General features: G+C 42.3%; 1 protein-coding gene across 4 annotated transcripts in view; it reads left to right on the top strand.

Annotated features, from left to right (window-relative positions):
- LOC119006125 (low-density lipoprotein receptor class A domain-containing protein 4-like) overlaps positions 1–21,781 on the top strand; it is a 227,078-nt gene that overhangs the window by 197,653 nt on the left and 7,644 nt on the right. For all 4 annotated transcript variants that reach the window (XM_037074511.1, XM_037074513.1, XM_037074512.1 and 1 more), the window contains 2 exons: positions 17,604–17,758; positions 19,260–19,310. In XM_037074511.1, coding sequence (XP_036930406.1) covers positions 17,604–17,758; positions 19,260–19,310 — 206 coding nt within the window. The remainder of the gene's footprint in view (positions 1–17,603; positions 17,759–19,259; positions 19,311–21,781) is intronic.

Raw genomic sequence — 21,781 nt, 5'->3', positions numbered from 1 at the left:
ATAAAGAAACCCAAAGTATTCACTTTTTCGAAGCTGGAAGAAGAGAATTTTGACATTTTTTTTTACCTGGGGAAAATTACTACAACTATAAACTACCAACAATTTTCAGTGATTGATTTAATAGTTGACAACTTATTAAAGAATGTAGTAGATTTGGAAAGATTAATCATAAACCAACCAGAGTTCGACTGACAGTGGATTTTTAATGGCCAATATGATAACGTTGCTTGGAAGAGGCAAAAAGAGTTGAGTTGAAAACTAGCAGTAGGTGTCTGTTTGATATCAAGACATCAGATCTAGAAACCTGTGATTTAGTGAATTACATCGTTGAAATATGTTCTGTTCAGGCCAGCCTGCACCAAACATAAAGATTCCGCGCCATTACTTCAACAGATGATCTCGTTTTCATTGAGACACACGTGGTGTGCACGGAGGGGAGGGGCTGTGTGTATGTGAGACGCTTGAGTGACAGAGAGACAGAGGGAGAGCAGGCAAAGGAAATGCAGCTGAACTAATACACTGCATTTTTAAGTAGCTTTAAAAAAAAAAATGAAACGAAACACAGTATGTGGTGGTTGGTGTTGATTCTGTGGTGCGCTGCCATGAATAAGTCAATGTGTGGTAAATACTGGAGACCACATACATTCTGACGTTCGTATGTTGTGATGGGACAGCAACGATTTAACGTTTAAAGCGTGGAAGGTATTTCATGGAGTGGGGAATAACTTTATGAAAAAATATCTCTACAATGTTAGTTTTCCTTAGTCTACATCAGAATTAATTTTAAAGCCTGTCTTTTAAAGTCTTGTATACATATGGTAAATGGACTTACATTTCTATAATGCCCTTCCAGTCTACAGACTGCGCAAAGTGCTGTACTTGTCATATTTACCCATTCACACACATGTTTATACACTGATGGCAGAGGCTGGCATGCAAGGTGCCATCAGAAGCAGGGATTTGAACCAATGACCTTCTGATTACTAGATGACCTACTTAACCTCCTAAGCTACAGCCACTCTGCTGCTGCATACCTTACTATAACGTACAGCAGTTACCTGCCTGTGTAAATTTGTTTACTTTAGATTATCTGGAGAGATCAGATATTTTCAGCTGAACTGGCCCTCGAATGTGATGATTGCCTTGGCATATCCAGAATGCAAAATGGTGACATACTCCCCAGCATGGTTGGAGGAGGTTGTGCAGCCATTGGCAACTATCAGAGCCTATAGCAATAGTTTGTAAAAGGTCCCATCAGCCAAACCGATTAAACAATATATTTAAAAGTGTCAAACGGCTGGGCACTGAAGTTTTCTAGCAAACATAACGGAAACAGGAGGAACAGGTGCATTTACTAGGAACTATTTTCAGTGGCAGATAAATGCACACTTATACCACTTTGTGTTTGAGGTGAAGCCCTGTTCATTCCTATGATACATGGTTAGCTGGCCATCTAAGCTAAGAAAAATAAGCTAAGAAAAGGCAAATAGCACCTGCATGATTGAGAGAAATACATTAACAGCAGCCTGGTGAAAGAAACATTGACTGCAACAAAGTAATCAAGCATCTTGGACCGGCCGTACGAGACAGGTTTAATTAAAAAAAATGAATAACTTCCCTCAGTATCAGCTGTACCTATTCGTCTGCCTGTTGGTCACTTTTTGTCATTTTGCCCTTGCATGGTTTATGTGCTTGTGTGCATCCTGTTTGCTAATTTTCTCTAATACTGTGAAAAAAGCCCAATGCAGTGTGTCTGTCTGGACAATAAAGTCATGTCCTGATGTTGCTCTCATGCTTTGAATTGGGACCGGACATTAAGCCAACGTTACTTATGTAGGAGGTATGTCGGAGGGATGCAGAGATCATCTGCGAGTGATTTAAAAAAAAGAAAAAGTTCTGTTTTTTTATTTGATTTATTAATTTATTTTAAGGGACGTCTAGGGCACATGTCAGATTTTATGAACTTGCTGGGAAGCATGAACTGGACAAGAGCCATGCTGAGCGTGACATCTGCCTCACAATAATTACTAATCACAGCCATTTTAACCTGAAGCTAACATTTGCAGCTGGGAATGATGACTGTTACAGCAAGCCCAGCTACTCAGCCAAGATCTAAGGAGGCACTGTCAACCTTGTTGTCCAGCTCTGAGAGAGGTGTGCAGCAGAGTCAATAAATTCCTTATTTAAAAGCTGCTATGTGAAAACAATATTATTGTAGATAACAAACATGTGTGGCACCGCAGATGGATTGTCTTGTTTTTTTAATGCTTATTTATTGAAAAGTCACAGCTTTTATTTTGTTGACTGCTGTTGTCTGAACTTCCTAATAAATGATTGAATTCAATTAATTAGATGATGAAAAAGTAGTCATGTGCAATAATACAGATAACTGAGGATGCCATACACTGAAATGCATTGTGATGCATTGAGAATCATTTGCAATCGATTCTTTGACAGCTGAATCATATTCTAATAGAAATCCAGTGCAGAGTCACACCTCAGCTGATATGTTTCAGGTCATTACAGTCTGTCGGACAACACTGTCTGATGCCCTCAATCTGCCCACCCTGCAGTACCTTTCACTGTCAGTGCAGTGTGTCTATCAAGTTTTGCTTTTCTCCTTTTGCTCGTTGGGATACTTTTTGGGCTTTTTCATGTCCAAGCTCTATGGCCTATATTGTTGTATGTTTAGACTGATAGCCGTCACTTTCTATCTTTCAGTCATTTGCCACCAGCGTTGTTGAAATAGTTCAGACTGCTCAATGTCCAACATGCAATAGCAGACTGAGCCCAAGTTACACATAGTGTACCGCCCCCTTCCTGCTACCCATGCACCCTGACCCTGGATGACCCCCCCCCCCAAAAAACAAAAAACAAAAAAACAACATGTAATGTACATGCACTTTTATGTTCTTACCCTTAGCACTTAAATCATAGCACTTATGTGCTTATGGTATCCTTGGTAAATAGCAGCTACGAGGGCTTGAAAATCATTTCTATTATTTTTCTTTCTTACTTTATCAATGCTGCTATGTTGTGGTTTCTTTCTTGTGACAAATGTACTTATTGTAAGTCACTTTGGACAAAAGCGTCTGCCCTAATGTATATGACCCCGTTCAACACCCTACACACGCACATACACACACACACACACACACACACACACACACACACACACACACACACACACACACACACACACATACATACACTTTAACCCTGACATGAGTCCTACTTTCCAGTCTGGTTCAATCACTCAGACAGAGAGAGTCAGTCTGGCTTTATGATGAGGGGGGGTTGGAGTTAGGGGTGGAGTGGGATGTCTAGACGCTATCCTGTCTGTCTGGCTATGATAATGTGCAAAAACACCTGAGAGACTGCAGGACGGCTTGGACTGCAGGGGTGTGTGTGTGTGTGTGTGTGTGTGACATGTTGAACCAGCCGTGTGCCGGCCTCTCACCAACTGAATGAATACTTTAACATTGCTACCTTCTCTGCTTTACTGCTGTTCATGAATATTACAGTGCTGGAATATTGACAATATTAGACATTGAATAGATATTGAAATATTCATTATATGTTTTCACAGAGCCCTGTTTTTTTTCTGTCTTTGTTCATGTTATATTTATGAACGTGGAGATGATATGGCTTTCAGTAGTTTTGTTCAGGAGACTAACTGGGGATTTATTGCTGTCTCTATGGGACCAGAACAGTGACAGTGAACAATGGCATTGAAAATAACATTTGTCATTGAAAACAACCTGAACTAACAAATGAAACATTGGCATTGAAATTTTTGTACTTGAAAAGTTGTATTGGCACTAAAAGAAATGTCTGGTACTGAAAAAATTACATTGAAAATTAAAACATAAAAAATTGTTAAATTTTTATTTGATGTCTTTATTTGGATTTTGATGTTTGATGGGAGGGGCGAGGAGAGTGTGATTTGCATACCTGCGACCTAATGAGGAAATGTTACTCATGTGTACTGGAGCTTCATTGACCTTAGCATACTGCAGTCACTTACTGGACTTTACTTGAAACCCCCAAACAGAAATACATATTAAACTCATTTGCCTTCACTCTGTTCTGGTCTGCCAGAGCTCTGCTGTAATAAACTCTCACATAAGCTAGTGTCAGCTAGCTAGCACAGGGAAAGTTAGCAAAAACCAACTACAGTAGCAAATGTCAGCATTATTATGGATCCCACTCGTGGCCTCTTCTGCTGCCCCTGTTGGGGTCACTCATCATCTGGAGCCTCCATTGAGGCTGTTGCTGCTGCAGTGTTTCAGGGTTTGTTTGGTAGAGTCGTCAGCTCAACTGCTGGCTACTTGTTTTAATCAAATGCAGGAAAACAAAAAACACAACTGACTTACACCAGATAGCCACTGAATATCTCTGAAAACTGAAAACACACTCACTGCAGTTTCTTGAATTTAGTGAAGATGTGAGTCAGAGTCCTCATCAGTGTGTGTATATTAAGTCTTTTAATACTTAAAATATTTTGCTATAGCATTGTATTACTGATTGCCTGCCAACTTTGGTTGAATTTAGTGAATTAAAATAGTGCTTTTGACGACTGGCATAACCCCTATACTCACCAGGAATGTATTTTTTTATATATACAGATATGCGGCTCTGTGTTTTGAGTTTGATGATAGTAAATGACTGGAACGATTTGGGGCAACATTGTAACAGTGTACCACTACACGTTTCCCTTCCCCTAATACCAGCATTTTCTTTGCTGTCTATGCTGGAACATATTGAGGCAGTGCTTGATTTACAATTTTCCACCATGTTTTTCTATGGCGAGAAGTCTTTTAGTGAGACAGTTTTTGGAGACAAACCTAGGTTTATAAAGATTGCGATATCGTCGACCTTGTTAAATTCAACTGACAAAATGAAGTTAGACTGATTAGAATTATGGATAGTCAGGCAGCAGGTCAGTCAAACATATTTTGGATAGAAAATCAATGCAAACGATAAAATCTTTACAGATTGACTTCCTGCTTCAACTTTGACCCACTGTACTTGCTGTAGCTGTGTATAGTTTTACTGTCATTATTCACAAAATCTTCTGTTAGACCTGCAAATGAAAAACAGCCATATCAGACTGAGACGTACAGTGTTACCATAACCAATAGACCAATGGTGCCATTAGTATTATAAATAGGACTCAAAATGTAATAAATCATGATTCTTGCTTATTTGCATATCCTTAAGTTATCAAATAGAATGTTTGTGAATGTAAGCATGGCAGAATGTTTCCTGTCCCAGTGCACACATTAGAAACAGTCATCATGTATGAGTCCTGTGTTTTAATCCCTCTGCGTCTCTGTGGAGTAGCATAGACAGGCTGTCTGATTCCCCTGTGCTGTGTGAGCCAGAGAAGAAGCGATAGATATATGGGGGTGAGAGAGAGAGAGAGAGACAGAGAGAGAGAGAGAGAGACAGAGAGAGACAGAGACAGAGAGAGAGAGGAAAGTAGAGAACATAGACAGAGCTGTAATTGTTTGTTCTCTGGTTGCCCTCAGTCCCCATAGCATGTCTGGCACCTTTCTCTCTCTCTCTCTCTCTCTCTCTCTCTCTCTCTCTCTCTCTCTCTCTCTCTCTCTCTCTCTCTCTCTCTCTGTGTCTCTCTCTCTCTCTCTCTCTCTCTCTCTCTCTCTGTCTCTCTCTCTCTGTCTCTCTCTCTGTGTCTTCCTCTCTCTCTCTGTGTCTTTCTCTCTCTCCCTTTCTCTCTCTCTGTCTGTCTCTGCATCTCCCTCCATCTCTGACTCATTACATTTCCTGTTCCCTCTTCCCTCCTTTATCAGTCTCTTCCACTTTCTTCTTTCCTCTTCCTCTCTGCCTCACTGTCTCCATCTCTTTCATGACTACAAGATACCTGTCTAATGGGCTTTGTATCCTCTGCACACCAGCATGCACATATGCAAGTGCACATACTCACACACACATACACACACACACGCCCGTGCACACACACACGCGCCCCCCTCTCCTCAGGGTTAATCAGCACTAAACTAGTTCATTTATTTCCATGGAGAGACTGGCTGACTGTAGTAGAGGAGAGGAGGCTGTAACCAGGCTGATGTCTACTAAATGCTGTGTCACACACACACTAGTTGAAAAGGATGTTGCTGCCAGGCTGATACCAGCTGTCTAGACTTTACAGTGCACGTCTCCCAAGGGAGGTCGAGGGGTGTGCGAGCCTGTGTGTGTTTATGTGCCCACCTCATTTTCTCCCCCGCTCTATCTTTCCCAACTCTTTCTGCCCCTTCATTACTGAACTCTTCTCCCCCCCCCAACTGTGCCAGTGTTTTTACGTGTGCGCACACACGTTTGCTTTTTTCCCTCGTCTCCTTCTATATCTCTCTGTGCCACTGTGTGTATGTGCGCGCGTGTGTGTGCGCCAGCCAGGTCGCTACCATGGCACCCCAGCAGCTCCGGGCCTTGTTGATCACGGTACCGTGCCCAAGGGTTACCATAGCAACGGCAGTGGCAGCAGACAGGGCTGTGTGTGTGTGTGTGTGTGTGTGTGTGTGTGTGTGTGGGCCCAGTGTGGTGGGCAGCAGGCTGTGAACTCAGCAGGCCTCTAGCTGGGCTGGAGCTCTCTAGGTAGCAAAGAAAGAGTCCTTTATTTTGGTCTCTCTTTCTCTTTTTAAGCTTTATACATGTATTATGATACAGGTTTGTAGTTTATGGATATACATGGTAGTTGGAGACTATTTATCAATATACAGGGGTTCTAAATACTTCTATTTTGCAATTTGTTAGAAATGTAATTAAATAAATGTCATCATGAACGATGAGCTCAACAGTGTCAGTGAAAAGTTGAACATTTGGATATGTCTGTCTCCTCTATGTCCTCCTTTTGCTGTACCAACAGCATGCACTTGACCTGGCATTGACTCTCACAAGTTTGTGCAAAACCTGATAACTCATGTTATCCCAGCATGACTTGACAGTTTGATTTAACCATGAACATACCTAAAAGCTTTGCAAGAACTAGAACTAGAAGACCAAAGAAGACCTTAGCATCCTGACTGCCATGGACTTTCCTCCACAGTCACTTGACCTTAACCCCACTGAACATTAATGAGGGCACTTGAAGGAAGCTAGTTCTTTGACAGCGCATTAAGCTCTGTAGAACACTGTCAAATCATGCTGGGATAACATGAGTCATCAGGTTTAGCACAAACGTGTAGAGTCTATGCTATGAAAATAGTATTAAATGAGAAACACATGCAAAAAAGGCGTATTTTTGATTAGTGGTCTCAGACTTTCTACTGTACATGGTGGTATGAGTTAGAGTTGGATAAACATGGTGGACGGAGTTCAGCCAGAAAAGTTAAACCCACTAACTGACAGAGTATGTGGGTTTAACACAGAGTGCTGTGTTATTATACAGCACTTGCAGGACTTGCTCTATCAGCCTTTGAGGAAGCTACATTCACAGTAAAGTGCAGTTTTGATTACCAGGTGTGACCGTGAGACTGGCTGTTTATTCATGACTGGGATGTAGTTTTAGAGTGTAGCAGGAATAAGTGCAGAGGAAATAATCCAGCTGGAGGGTTTTTTGCACTCAGCTCAGCTAGGTAAAATTGAAAACATCTTACTTGCTGCTTCCATGTTTTGCCGCGTAGTTTTTAGGAGAATGTGCATTTCCCGGTAATTTCTGATGGAGATTTTGCTGTCATTCCCGTCTGCATTCTGCTGTCCTGCCATCGCTACAGCAGCGCCTCAGCAGGCTGCGTTTTTACTGGTGGGTTGCCTGTTGCAGCAATTCCATTAACTGCTGCTTTAGCTCTGCTGTGTGCAGCTTGACTGCAAGATATGATTCATAACAGCTGAAGCTCAGCTGAGAGAGAAGGCATTTTCTTTGCTGGTGGGAGTAGCTCTCCTACTCTGAATTGGCAAGCAGCTAGCGAGCCATTCCCTGCATGCTCAGCCACTGCTGTCAGTATACGTCCACTTTCTGAATCATGGAATACATTGTCATGGTTTTTACAAAAGACTGCTCCTTTGTGCAATTTAAACAAGCCAGGCCTGGTTTTCTCACGTAAGCGTCTAAGGTCATCAGAGCTTAAATGTTGAGTTTATTGAGCAATAACAATGTTAGAGGCCCCAGATGAGTGTGTGCAGTCTCTATAGATAGCCATTAGCCTGATTTTTATTTCAAGGCCAAACAGGATAAGCCTGTACACACTCATTAGTCACAGAAGTGAGTGTCCCCAGCTCTAACTGTTTTTTGTTGCTAGTAGGAATGAATTAGCAACAGATGTACAGTTGAGTGAATTGGTCCAAGTTATAGGGAACATTGCACTGAAACACGCTGTCTCTATGCTAACAGGGAATAGTAGGCACAGGCAGACAGCCCCATGCCTGATATGTCTGATCTCTTTCTGATGTCTGAGATGAGAGTGTACTTAATTGTTAACCTGTCATGCTCACAGACACAGCAAATTGATTTTGAGAATCTTATTTCACTTATTGCAATATATGCAGCTTGCATTAATGCTGACCGATAAATTGTATTTTCATTGTCATTTTGACAGCAGCAAATGTGATAAACATAAATGATATCACAAATAGACTGCCTGAATCTGCATGAATTTAGAAAATAACTATATTTTCATGTGCTGCATTCATATCCAGCATGCAAATATACCGGCTACATTCAGATCCATTGTGGTCAACTAGGTGGCGACTGTGAAGTTAGCTGGCATAATAGCTTACAAAAGAGAGGAGAGTTAATGTGGGCACTTAAATATTTGTTTGATTTTCGCACGTTATATTATCATTGCAATATTAACCAATATTGTTACATTTTGCTAACTTGCATTGCAAAGCTTGTATGTTTTAATGTACCTCAGACTGTTTCGTGTTCCCACAGAAGGCCAGCATACTGCATGGCCATGGTCTACTACTTTGAGCTGTCACACAGTGAAGAATAGTAGCAGTTTTGGTGTTGCTCTGATTTTCATGTGAGGGACATTTTAGCCATATTGCTGATTTAGATATTTTCTGCTCATGAGTCATGTCTGTGCAGATTTGGTGTTACTTGTTCTGGCTTTTAGACTTATGCTACCACCTCAGTAATGGAGGGGCCTGGAATTTAGTTTGTAATGCAAACAAATTTTGAAATACAACATTTAAAAATTATACAATGGCACTTCTTCCCAGCAACCATTTCCTGGTTAGTGTGGATAATGCACTGTCAGCAGTATTCAGTGGGACTATTTCTTTGTGTGAAGGTAGTTCCAATAAAACACTGCTGCAGCGGAATGCCAGAGATGGATATGTCAAGCACACCTGGATGACTGGATAAGGGGCTAAATGACAAATTGTGTTTTCTTGTAACCCTTTAAGATTCATGTAATAATGGTCTCTTACAGAATGGTAACATCTCATATATTTAACATGTGTGAATGTGTCTTCAATCAGTGGTGTGCTCTGACAGCAGCTGCTGTTGTCTGTTTGTTTGCTGTGTGTCTGACTTCTTTTCACTGGCAGGTCCACTGAACTGCCTGACTTCCGGTCAGCCTCTCTGACACATACACACATACAAAGGTGAAGGGCTGTCATTGGGTCACTCTGTGTGTGTGTGTGTGTGTGTGTGTGTGTGTGTGTGTGTGTGTGTGTGTGTGTGTGTGTGTGTGTGTGTGTGTGTGTGCGCATTCTCCATACTGTCCTTAAGAATTTGGCTTTTTTAGTGGATACAGGAAATAAGCTGCTGCTGTTTGTGTGTGATGGAGCTGGGCATCAAAATTTGTCAGTACTGACCAAAGTCAGTCAGTTTGCTAAAGTTTGCTAACTGACAGACTTTTGCAAGTCATTAACTGGAAATGACTGTGTTTAATTAATGACTAGAGAAAAGAAATGATGATGATGTGCTCTTTATTCAGGTCTGTATCAAACAAGCAAATCCCTTGTTTCAAGGGAACATGATTTGGCAACTCTGTAGCATCCCAATGCATAATTTTGCTTTGGTTTGCTATGTTTTTTTGTTTTTTTTACCTTGTATCAAATAGATATTGCACTTGGCCATACAGCGTTTTTGTGCAAGTACCAATTAAGGCAGCAACCAATGATCAGTTAATTATTGCGTTATCTGATCTCTATCAAATGTCAAGAAATTGTGCTCATAACAGTTTCCCAGAGCAGAAAGTGATTATTTTGTCCATCCAACAGCCAAAACCCAAAGAATCTTCATTTACTGTTGTAAATGACAGAGAAATGCTGTGACATTTAAGAACCTGGGACCATCAAATGTTTAACCAAAAGGTATAACATTGACACAAATTTCAAGTAGACCAAATTACAGAGATGGAGAGGTGTAAACCTGTCTGTTCTTCCTACTCTCTGTCATAATTCTAAAAAATAGTTCCCGTTCCTGGCAGCAGAGCCAGCAGGCTCCCGCAGGTGAATGGAGGTGGCTATGTGATGCGATTCAGAGCAAAAAACGACAGACTTCAGTGAACTTCCCCCCCCCAAGAAAACAACATCCCTCCCCGCAAGTGAGAGCCAGATAGTGTCCACTGTTTACTGATGGTGATTATGTAGTAATGTAAGTTAGAGCAAAAAACATAACTTTGACACTTAAGGTCAGGATCGTGTAGGACTGGGCGATATGGCCTAAAAATTGAAGCTCCGATTTTTTCACACCAAACGATTTATAATTTGAATCTTTTTTTTTCCCCTACTCAAAAATAAACTACAAATGACAAAGAAATTATTTCAAGCATTGCTTTTATTTTAATACTTTTATTGTAAACAAAATTGCCCCAAAATTCCCCCAAAAGTCAATGCAAGAGAGGTCAGAGCCCACTATGTTGGCTCATGGCAAGTTAAAGAAAAAATCAATTTTCAGTTTTTTAAAGTTGTCCTAAACGACAAACTCTAACTAATCGATTTTACCGACATATCACCCAGCCCTAGGATCTTGGTAACAGCATCCATATGATTATAAATACTCAGTGGATATATGTTTAAATTAACAGGTGGAAACTGAAAGGGAATTTGTTGAAAAAAAAGCACACACATGTCAATGTCATGATGTGTACCTTCATTCTTTTGGTTCTGCAACGTTAGCATGCTGTATTAAATGACCCACTGGAGCGCCTGTGTGCTAGCGCTGCTTGGTTCAGTAGGAACAAATAAAGGTGGCATAAATTCTAGCCTTCTTTATAGTGATGATGCAGAATCACTGTGTGATAAGGGCTACTGTCTGCACAGATGTTTGAGAGAGTTGCAAGTAATGGTCTTCTCTAAACGGTTACTTGATCTAAATAAACGTGATGGCCTCTTTCCTCACCGCAGCAGAAACTGGGGCCGACTGACTTGCAATGCAAATCATTCAGCTTGCTGAAGGAATAAGAGTGCTGCAGACGCCAGGCAGATATTGTTTTGACAAGTGAATTACTGTTGTAATAACATCAGACTGGTGCTGTTAATGCAGACTGCCTGCACAGACTGATCTCTGGCCTGTGTGTGGGTCAGCGCTGTACACCATGTTCTGAACTGGGTGGATACTGTGGTTCAGGCAGGATGGGCTTCCCCCTTCCCAGCCTCTTTGCTCTCTTATTTAATCTCTCCTCCTCCCCATACTTCCTTCCTCCCTTTTCAACTCCTCCTCTGGCTTCCTTTCTCCAGTAACTGCAGCCACGTAACTTTTATTTTGCTTCAGCTGTAAAAACATCCCTGCCTACACTTGAGGAGACAGCTTTGAGTCGGCCATTTGGTTTGTGCGGCTTTAAAAACAGCAGAAGGCAGAGTATGTGATGTTTATCCGGCAGGCTTACAGAAGCGCCTGGTTGACTTGGTTTCCCAGAAGGCTGTTCTGTGAACAAAACCCTCCCTCAGTCCCCTCCCTGTGAGCTGTGGTGAGCGCTCATGCCTGGGCTGGTAGTGGCTCGAGTCAGCCTAGCAGCATAACATCTTTCCAACGCATTTTGTCTTTTCAAAGAGGGCAGTGTCCCCAAAGGGTTCAACTAAGGATGCAACAATACAATTAACCAATAGTTTGATGACTATGATTTTGGTTCAGTTACATTACATATTTTTTGGTGTGAGGAGAAAAAAGCTACCTTATTATAATCCAAAAATATCTTTTTATTCTGCTTATTAGAAACAACAGATCGCTTTTAAAATTTCAAATAAAATTTTTTTAAAATACTTTCATATGTATGTGTATATTTATATTTAGACAATTCGTCTTCTATGGCTTTATGTGTTTTTTCATAGAGGTCGGGAATAACTTGGCTGCTGAGAATTGTGGGAGAAGGCACAATTTAAAGTGGATTAATTGTTTTCATTATGGGATGGCATTGTGAGTTAAAGTTTTTGCTTTAAATCACGCCACATAATCACTGCCAGTCAACTGCGGGAGTGCCTGGCTATCACTGCCGGGGACAGATGCTGTTTTTCGGGCAGAAATGTGACATGTAATCTGTAGGACAGACAGGATGACAGGGGCTTCTCAATTTGGTATTTTTCTCCTCATATGAGATGCCAAAGACACTACCTGCTACAACATTACGTTGCTTTGTGGGTTGAAGTGTGGGATATTTTTTCTTTTATTTGATGAGTGAAGGATCTGTTTAGTTGTCAGACTGTGAACACATCATGTTTGAAGTGTTTCCACTTGTGTAGCGAGACAAGCAGTGCTTGCAGACTGAACACTGTTTTGGTGCCTCAGTGTTGTGTTGGACACCAAAACAACAATGTCCCCACACCAAAGATTTGAAAGGAGACAGTGCTTCCTTAAACCTCTGGTACACTTGCCATGCTATTTGCCGTGGTAACTGTAATTCTATCCTACTCCAGCACAACTCCCAGTGTCATTACATAATTTGCATACTAACCGTGGTAGGCCATTTACTCGTGGGGAGGGGTGTTCTCCTGTTACACACGAACAGACACACACCCACCCACACTCAGACACACACACTGAGTCAATTTTGAGAAAAATGCATGGGAAGTTATGCAAAATTTAACAGCAAAACCAGGGCGTATTTAATTGTGGATAGTGAATCGTATGGGATTCATGGCACCCCTACTTGCAATACAAATCATAATAGTCATGTTTTGATCACCAAGAAAGAAAAGAACACTGTGTGTGTTTTCGGGCTGTTCTCAAACACATGACACTGCAGTAGTAGTGGCACAGCTGGTATTATTATCAATAGTGTGATATGGTGAGATGTACTACACGGACTATATTTGCAGCTAGTCTAAGTGTAAACAACAGGTTAATTATTTGTTAGTAACACTTAAAGTGTGTATGGCTAATTACAAATGTCAATATGCTAACATGCTAAACTAAGATGATGAACATGCTGAAAGTTGTACATGCTGAAGTATCAAGTATCAGCAAATTTTTAGGGTTCAGTATCTTGCTCAAGGTCACTTAGACATGTAGCTGGTGGGAGCCAGGATTCGAACCAGCAACCTTAATAGATTGCCCACTCTACCTCCTGAGCTACAGGCACCCCAGTGGTTCATCAGAAGAACCTGAAGAAACCAGATGTAAGGGCTTATGCTGGTTCCCTGAATGTACCTTTATCTCAGCCCCTTCTCCTGCGTGGCTTGTTAGGTGAATTTTGCTCTACAAGCAAGAGATTTTTCCAGAACACTTCACTTCTTCCCTCTTATATGTGGTTGATTACATTACCAGAGGGTCATTCAGTGCAGTTTTGGTTCTTCTTCTTTCAGGATGGCGTTATGTTTCAGCTCCGCTTTTGCACTAACCCACCCTAATGCAGACAAATAAGCCTGGCATAGGCTGGGTTTTACTGGACTGCGTTCCTGTTTTGTGTTTCTTGCACATTGTCACACTTTTGATAAAAAAAAAAAAAATCCCTGACAGTTTCCTCTTGTTTTTGCATTTCATGTAAAGTTTTTTGGTCTTTACTTGATCGCACCCGTGTTGTGTCAAAACTGCCCGGGTGGATTGTGGGTAATACACAAAATTGTACAGAGCTTTGTGGAGAAACTGTCCACCATAATCGAGGCATTGTAACTCAAATAGCTGAGTGTACATTGTGTCATTGTTCTTCCAGAGCTGCACACACACACATAGTATAAACACACACAGACACTACACACACATAAAGTGAGTGAGTGTCTAGCAGTGAGTAAGAGTGTGAGTCAGAGGTCAGACTGTTTGCCAAGACCAGACAAGGTCAAGACTTCTGCTTAGAACAAACCGACACGGCACAACAAAAGAGTCTCTGACTGTAGAGAGGCAGCGGAGATGAGGAGAGAGGGGAAGGAGGGAGCGACAGAGGAAGAGATGCTGGAAGTAGGAGACAAGGAAGAATAGAAGGCCTAAAGAAAGGACGATGGTGGGGAGAGAGGGATGCTAAAGGAAATATTATAAGAGACGAAGAGTTGGGGAATTGCAAGAAGAGACTTGTGGGAGAGGAAGAGGGAGGGATTGGGTTGGAGGACAGATGGATAGAGTGATTGGGGGAAGTGGAGACACAGGAAGGGTTCAAAGTGACAGAGTTGGAAGAGAAGAAAAAAAGCTTGAAACAATGAACAAGAGATGCAAAGCAGATGTGACTGTAACTCAGTGATCATTCTGTCTTCAAGTGGTGCCCTGATGTGGAAGGTCATCCCAGTTCAGCTCTGATGCTGGTGTGTCTGTGTTGGTGTGTGTGTCACTGACTGTTGTTTACTGAGGGCAGAGACACTGCAGTTATTCAGCGTCTCCACAAAGAAACCACTGTACACTGGGACAGACACTCATCGTTTCTGTGATTTGAAGCTTTTCTGCGTCCAATCCTCAGGCTCAGAGTCACACATATGAACCATACGTACAGCCTGTGCTGCCCCCTACTGGTTAATGCACCTTATAACAGTCTGTCAGAACCATGCTCACTCTCTGTGGCTTATTAAGAAGTCTCCGATAACTTTTGGAGCTTTTGATCATATCAATCAATCAATCAATCAATCAATCAAAGCTTTATTGTCATTTAGTTGTACCAACAAAAGTAGTGCAGCAAAAATGAGATTTTGTTTCCTCGGGATCCCACAACACAAACACAACAAACACGCACAATATATAGATATAATAATTTAGAACCAAGATTGTGACGAACACTCATGAAGTGCAGTAGTGTGAATGCTCCTGGTCAGCAGTTCAGCAATCTAACAGCTTGTGGAAGGAAGCTATTGATTAGTCTATTTGTTTGGCCTTTTTGACTCTGGAACCGTTTTCCTGATGGGAGCAGTTCAAAGATTGTGAGGAGAGGGTGGGAGGTGTACCTGATGGTGTTCAGTGTCATGCTCCTGCAGCGGCTTAGGAAGAGTTCTTGGACAGAGAGGAAGGAAACTCTGATGACCCTCTCAGCTCCTCTAACAATTCTCTGCAGGGCTTTTTTGTCTGACACGCTGCAGTTGGAGTACCATGTCGAGAAGCAATACATCATCAGAACGCTCACCAGCACAACACTATAGAAAGTCCTGAGGATGCTGATGGGGAGAGAGGCTTGTTCAAGCTTCCTCAGGAAGTACAGTCTCTGCTGGGCCAATTTCATGATCCCTAAGGTGTTTTTATTCCAGATTAGGTCCTGTGACATCTGCACTTGATGTTCTCCACTCTCTCCACCGTGCAGCCACTGATGCTTAGAGGAGCGTGCTTGGGCTGTGAGCTCCGGAAGTCAATCATCTCCTTTGTTTTGTTCGCTATGAGCACCAAATTGTTTTCTCTGCACCAACCCTCTCGGTGTAACTTCTTCTCTGTACACTGATTCTTCATTTATGAATGAGTCCCACCACTGTGGTGTCATCCACAAAGTTGATGATCTAGTTCCCCTTGTGTCTGGATGCACAGTTGTGTGTTAGCAGTGTAAACAACAATGGACTGAGTACACAGCCTTGAGGAGATCCAGTGCTCAGTGTGATGGAGTTGGAGGTGTTGTTTCCAACAAGAACAGACAGAGACATGTGGCTGTGTTCAGGCAGAGTAGGAGGAGTTTCTCCATTAGTCTCTGGGGGATGATGGGATTGAATGCTGAGGTGAAATCAGTGTAGAGGATTCTGGCGTAGGTGTCTTTCTGGTCCAGATGATGACTGAGTGCAAAGTGGTGGATATTGTATCCTCTGTGGAGCGGTTAGGACGGTAAGCAAACTGGTGTGGGTCATGTGATGCAGGGAGGCTGGCTGTGATATGTGGTTTGACAAGCCGCTCAAAACAATTCATCACAGTTGGGCGGTAGTCGTTCAGACAGGATACAACTGACTTCTTTGCTGCTGGTATTATAGTGGATGTTTTGAAGCATCTGGGGTCGATGGCCTGACTGAGGCAGATGTTGAAGATGTCAGTCAAGACATCTGCTAGCTCACCAGCACAAGTTCTGAGCACACGTCCTGGGATGGGATCAGGGCCTCCCACTTTCTGTGGGTTGACCCTGGTTAGGGTATTGCATGTGTCTGTTGCGTTGAAGGTGAGGGCTGGCCCAATAGATGGTGGAGAAGGACCAGCCCTCCCTCTGGTTGACAGGTTTAGTGTTTGAAAGCATAAAAAGTTGTTGAGCCTGTCTGGAAGAAAATCATCATCGTCATTGACCCCTGACTGGACCTGTAATCCGTCAATGCTTGGACTCTCTGCCACATCCGCCTGGTGTTTCCTGTGCCGCAGAGGTGTCCCTGGATTTTCCCTGCATAGTTGCCTTCTGCAGCCTTGATTCCCTTTGAGAGCGCAGACCTGGCTGAGCAGAGAGCAGTCATATCTCCCACCCTGACGGCTGCATCTCGGGCTGTCAGCAGAGAGCGTACCTCTGTAGTCATCCAGGGTTTTCGGTTGCCACGTGCAGTGAAGGTCTTAATTACAGTGACATCCTCTGTGCACTTTGAAATATAGCAGGGTACCACCTCAGCATACTCAAAGTCTATCCGATTTCCCTGGGAGGCTGCTGTCTTAAAATCCTCCCAGTTGGTGTGCATGAAACAGTCCTGAAGTGCTGAGTCTGCCCCCTCAGGCCAGGTCCTGTTTTGTTTTTTCACTGGCCTGCTGCACTTCAGTAGCATGGTCAGAACGGCCAAGGTGGGAGCGGGGTGTTGCCTTGTATGTATCTAGGGAGTTTGTATACACTTTGGGGAAAACAGGCTTTAAACTTGTGTGGTTGAATTCCCCTGCCACCACTACAAAGCAGTCCAGGTTTTAAGTCAGGAGCTTATTAGTGGCATCATGTAGCCCTCCAAGTGCCTTGTTAGTATATGAACAATCGCTGCAATCGCTATGTTGAAATCCCTCAGCAGATAAAATGGCCGGCATTTCACAATGAGAAACTCCACCAGCTGACATATATGACAAGGTCTGCCGCACCTCAGATGCCCAGTTGTCGTGGATTTGTAGACGTTCACATTTGAACTTTCTGAACACTTAAATGACCTCTTGTAATAAGGGTTACTGTTCTCAAATTCAACACGATACAGCTAGCCTCAAAATAATGTTTCTGAAGTTAGTTTAGTTAAGAAATTGATTTTCCAGTGTTGTTGGAATGAATTTATCTGTTGATTGCTTTCTCGATCAATTGATTTCTCGTAAATGTTTGATCCTAACCCCCTTTTTCTTCTTTTGTGTGTTTGTGCAGCTGAACTGGAGTTTGTTCAGATTGTCATCATCATTGTGGTGATGACAGTGATGGTGGTGGTGATCATCTGCCTGCTCAACCACTACAAACTCTCCACTTGGTCCTTCATAACAAGGCAAAGCCAGGCCCGTGGACATGACCATGCCCTGCAGCAGGTCAGTAACAAAGTGTGTGTGCGTGTGTGTGTGTGTGTATGTGTGAGCGACAAAGAGTTACAGTTTGTATCTGGCTGTGTTTGGTTGCTCTAGCAGTACTGTTCTTTCAGCACCCATGCCAATTACACTGTGATCTAAACTGATACTGAGTGAAAAGCTGTCTGCCTGTTCATCTGTTGTCACTGAATGTCCCTGTGTGCTCATTGTGAAAGTACATTTCTTTATTTTTGAAGCAGGACAAACATAGCTTACCAGTTTGTTCCCAGTAAAGCTGTGCTGAGCTAAATGAATCCTTTTATCCCAGTCGGAGTTTCTGTCCCAGTTTCTCTGAGGTAACAGCTTTACTCCAGTCTGTTAGGTGAACTTGCAGAATTGGTTTCTTCAGAGCCAGACTCTGTCAGGGCTTCATGTTTAATTCACTACCGCGCCGTCTAGACAGCATCGGCTCTGCACCCATACTCACATGTCGTCACTTTGGTATAAACACACATACACACACACAAACTTGCATGCACGCATAAATTGCATCCACTGTGAAATGGTCAGGCACTGAATATGATCCATGACATAGAATTATTATGGTCCATTGATATATTCGGCAGACCAGTATCTGAAAAATAGATAAAAGCTTTCATTGTCCTATTACAGAGCATGTAAATTCAGCTAATAACCTCTCATCTCATCTATTTTACCCCCCCCCCCCCCCCCCCAAAAAAAAATGACATAAATGCAACATGCAACAGAAAGCAACAGGCCAACAAACCAACGTAGCAGTGAAAGTGCAGTCTGAAAGAATAGCCCATGATATTTGCCCAAAACAGACACAGAAACAACCAGGATTTATGCATATTTGTCCCCCTTTTCATGTTTCTTTTTTCTTGTTAAATACTGTTGACTGAGCCATCTTAGAAAAGAACCTCAAGTCAAATAGACGGAGGAAACTGCAGTTATTTGATAGTTGTGTCTCTTTGTTGTCGCTTTCATCCTGCCTTTTTTTTTTTAAAGATGGCAGCCGTCTGCCTTTTGTTGTCCTCACTTCCAAAAAGGGCAGGATTTTGGGTTTGAAGGCATCAGGCAATTCTCAGCATTGTTGTTTCATCTTTTGTGCCCTCATTACAGTTGTTACTGTTTGGATATTTTTTTTCTCTTTTTCTCTTTTTTTTGTTTCGGGAGTTTTTTTTCTATCGTCAGCTTAATGGTCTCACTTCAAAAACCATCCCAGACAAAACAAACGACAAAGTAGTAATGATGATGATTTCCAAAGCTTTCTTAAGCAGAAATCTACCATGACACATTGTCAAAAACATGTTAACTGTTCAAGAGTTGATAATTTATCCGTCAACATTATGAATAGACACAGTAACTTATACGTGTTAGTAACATGTATATTGAAAAGTAACACCAAACATAAACTTGCTTACAAGCCTCAGATGTACACAGTCTTTAAAAGCACTTTGAAGGACATCTTTCTTGTTTTTGTTGTGTGTGTTTTGATATGTAGGATGGGTGCCTGTGGCCTTCAGACAGCGGCTCTCGACAAGGTGCCTCGGAGGTAAGACCACAAAACTAACCCCTTTTAAACCAAGCCCGTTCACTAGTCCTTCTCACACAGAGACGCCACTTTATTGCCGCAGTGGCGGTTCGCCAATTCTCCGCCGTTGATTGTTCACACAGAGCGAAGTGGTGCCGGCGTAAAAGGGGCGTCATGATGATGACGTCTGTGTGTTTTCAAGGTGTTTCCCCAGTTTTCTCCTGTCAATCTAAACCCACGGACTGTTTATAATCATATGGATGCTGTTATAATGTGTAGTGATTGAGATCTTGACCCACCAAACATCCTGAAAGTGACAAAGTTCCATTTTTCGCTCTAAATTATATAATTACATAATCACCATCAGTAAACTGCAACAGTGATTTCTTGCTCAGGCAGGCATCACCACTCATGTGAGTAACACTAAAGTCCAATGATGGTATAGGCAAAACTCTTGGTAGTCTCTGTTTTATTCTAATTGTGTATCTGTTTTGTTACTGTGGCTTCACTGAAAAGTTCAATTTGTCCTATTTTTTTCTGCCCTCACAAGAAATCCTGAGGAGCTTATGTACCAAAATGCAACTCCCCCTTCCTGTCTTTTGTCATAAAACCTGCTGCCTCTGTACCGTAAAACAGCTAACAGAATTACATTTCTATGGCCTTGTTTCTGTGTGGGAAAAAGAAATATTACTATTCACACAATATATAGATGATAATTTGCTCTGAGTGAAACATTTAACAGTGTTTGAGCCAGTGGAGAGGAAAAGTATAGGCTATAAAAACTGCAACTAGAATGAATTAAAGTGAAAGGAAAAAAAGCCTTTCCCACATTGATCTCTTTTGTCTAATCTACTTGCCATGTTACTCTTTGTGTCTGAGTCAAATTGTCCTCCAGGTACCTGCCCTTGCATTATTCTTCTGTGGTTACAGGAACACCGTCGCAGCACAAAGATCCCGACATTTGCATTTTGGTTACTTGTAAATATTTGATCATTCAGGAATTGAAGCTTACAAGTCTGGCACTGTACTCCAAACAGAATAAATTTGGCATCTTCTCAAAGACTCATTAATACAGAGCTAAAAAAATGCCAGTATATTCACTGTGGCTGGTGATCTGTTTGCTTTATGGTGTCCATGCCAGATGGAGGAGCTTTCGAGTCATGGTGGTAGGAGAAACACTGGCAAAACTAGAGACAGAGTTCAGAGAACACTCAGAAACACAACCCAGCACATGATATAATTAATAACTTGCAGACAATAGTATTTCAAAGTTGTGTGTGAAGTTTAGCTGGTCAGTCTGTGCACATTTGAGCAATCAAAGCCAATTTTGGCATTTTGTGTTGGCAAAATGGCGAGTTTGCACCAAAACAAACACACCAGATTTGCTTTCATTGGACCGCCATGCCAGCTAAAAGCCTTGTGTAAAATTTAAGTGGATTGAGAACCAGGCATGTAAGGTGGATAGAGCGATAAGAGCAGAAGGCAGTTGAAGGGAGTCAGAGAGGAAGAGAGGTGCTGGAGGATGCAGGAGGTAAAAACAGTGTCAACGTTAGAGCAGCCAGAGAGACCTGGAAAAAAAGGGAAAGGCCGTCGGGAGACTAACACGGAGAAGGATGCAGCCAATGAGTGTGGGTGGCTGATAGATGCGTGGAAGGGGTGTGTGTGTGTGTGTGTGTGTGTGTGTGTGTGTGTGTGTGTGTGTGTGTGTGTGTGTGTGTGTGTGTGTGTGTGTGTGTGTGTGTGTGTGTGTGTGTGTGTGTGTGTGTGGACCGGGAGGGGGGGGGGGGTGCATCATTAATCAGCAACACCTCCCCTGACACTGTCTAGACAGCCGTCTGAGAGCTTCCCTGCTCTGCTGGCTCTGCTCCCTCTATCAGCTTTGCACCTTTCTCTCCCTCCCTATCTGTCTATCTGTCTGGTTCTTCCTTTCTCTCTTTTTTCTCTCTCTTCTGTTTCTTTCGGTCTTTATCGTTTTAGCTCTCCTTCCCTCTCTTTATCTCCATGGCTCTTTTCCTCTCTGCTCTCTGTGTTCCCTCCTTATCTCAGTGGACCGTTTCTATTCCACTGTTTCTCTCTCTCTCTATTTCAACCCCCCCACTACCCCCCCTCAGTGGGGGTTGACCTTTAAAGCCACAGTCTCTAATTGAAATGGGTTCCCTCTGATAATGACTAGACACAGTAGAAATGTGTTGAATTGGACAGAAATGTGAGAAATGAATAAATGGACCATGCAGACACAGCCTGAAGAGCTAATTGAGGTGAAGATGTCTGACAAAAGCTGAAGATGATGCAACATGTCAGAAAATGGAGACGGCATTTTGGATCTTTTACTCTAATTACAATGATGTGTCTTTAATAACCATTTGGTGATACATTGATGGGTGCTGTTGCTGCAACAAGATCATCATTAATTGTTTATTCCAGTTCATTAGAACTGAATGAAAGGTGAAATGTCTTCAAGAAACTAAAGTCCTGGATGACTGAGAACCTTA

Source organism: Acanthopagrus latus, chromosome 17 (genome assembly GCF_904848185.1).
Source record: "Acanthopagrus latus isolate v.2019 chromosome 17, fAcaLat1.1, whole genome shotgun sequence".
Lineage (NCBI taxonomy): Eukaryota > Metazoa > Chordata > Actinopteri > Spariformes > Sparidae > Acanthopagrus > Acanthopagrus latus.
Note: the sequence above shows the minus strand (reverse complement) of the source record. Positions and strands in the feature narration are given on the sequence as shown.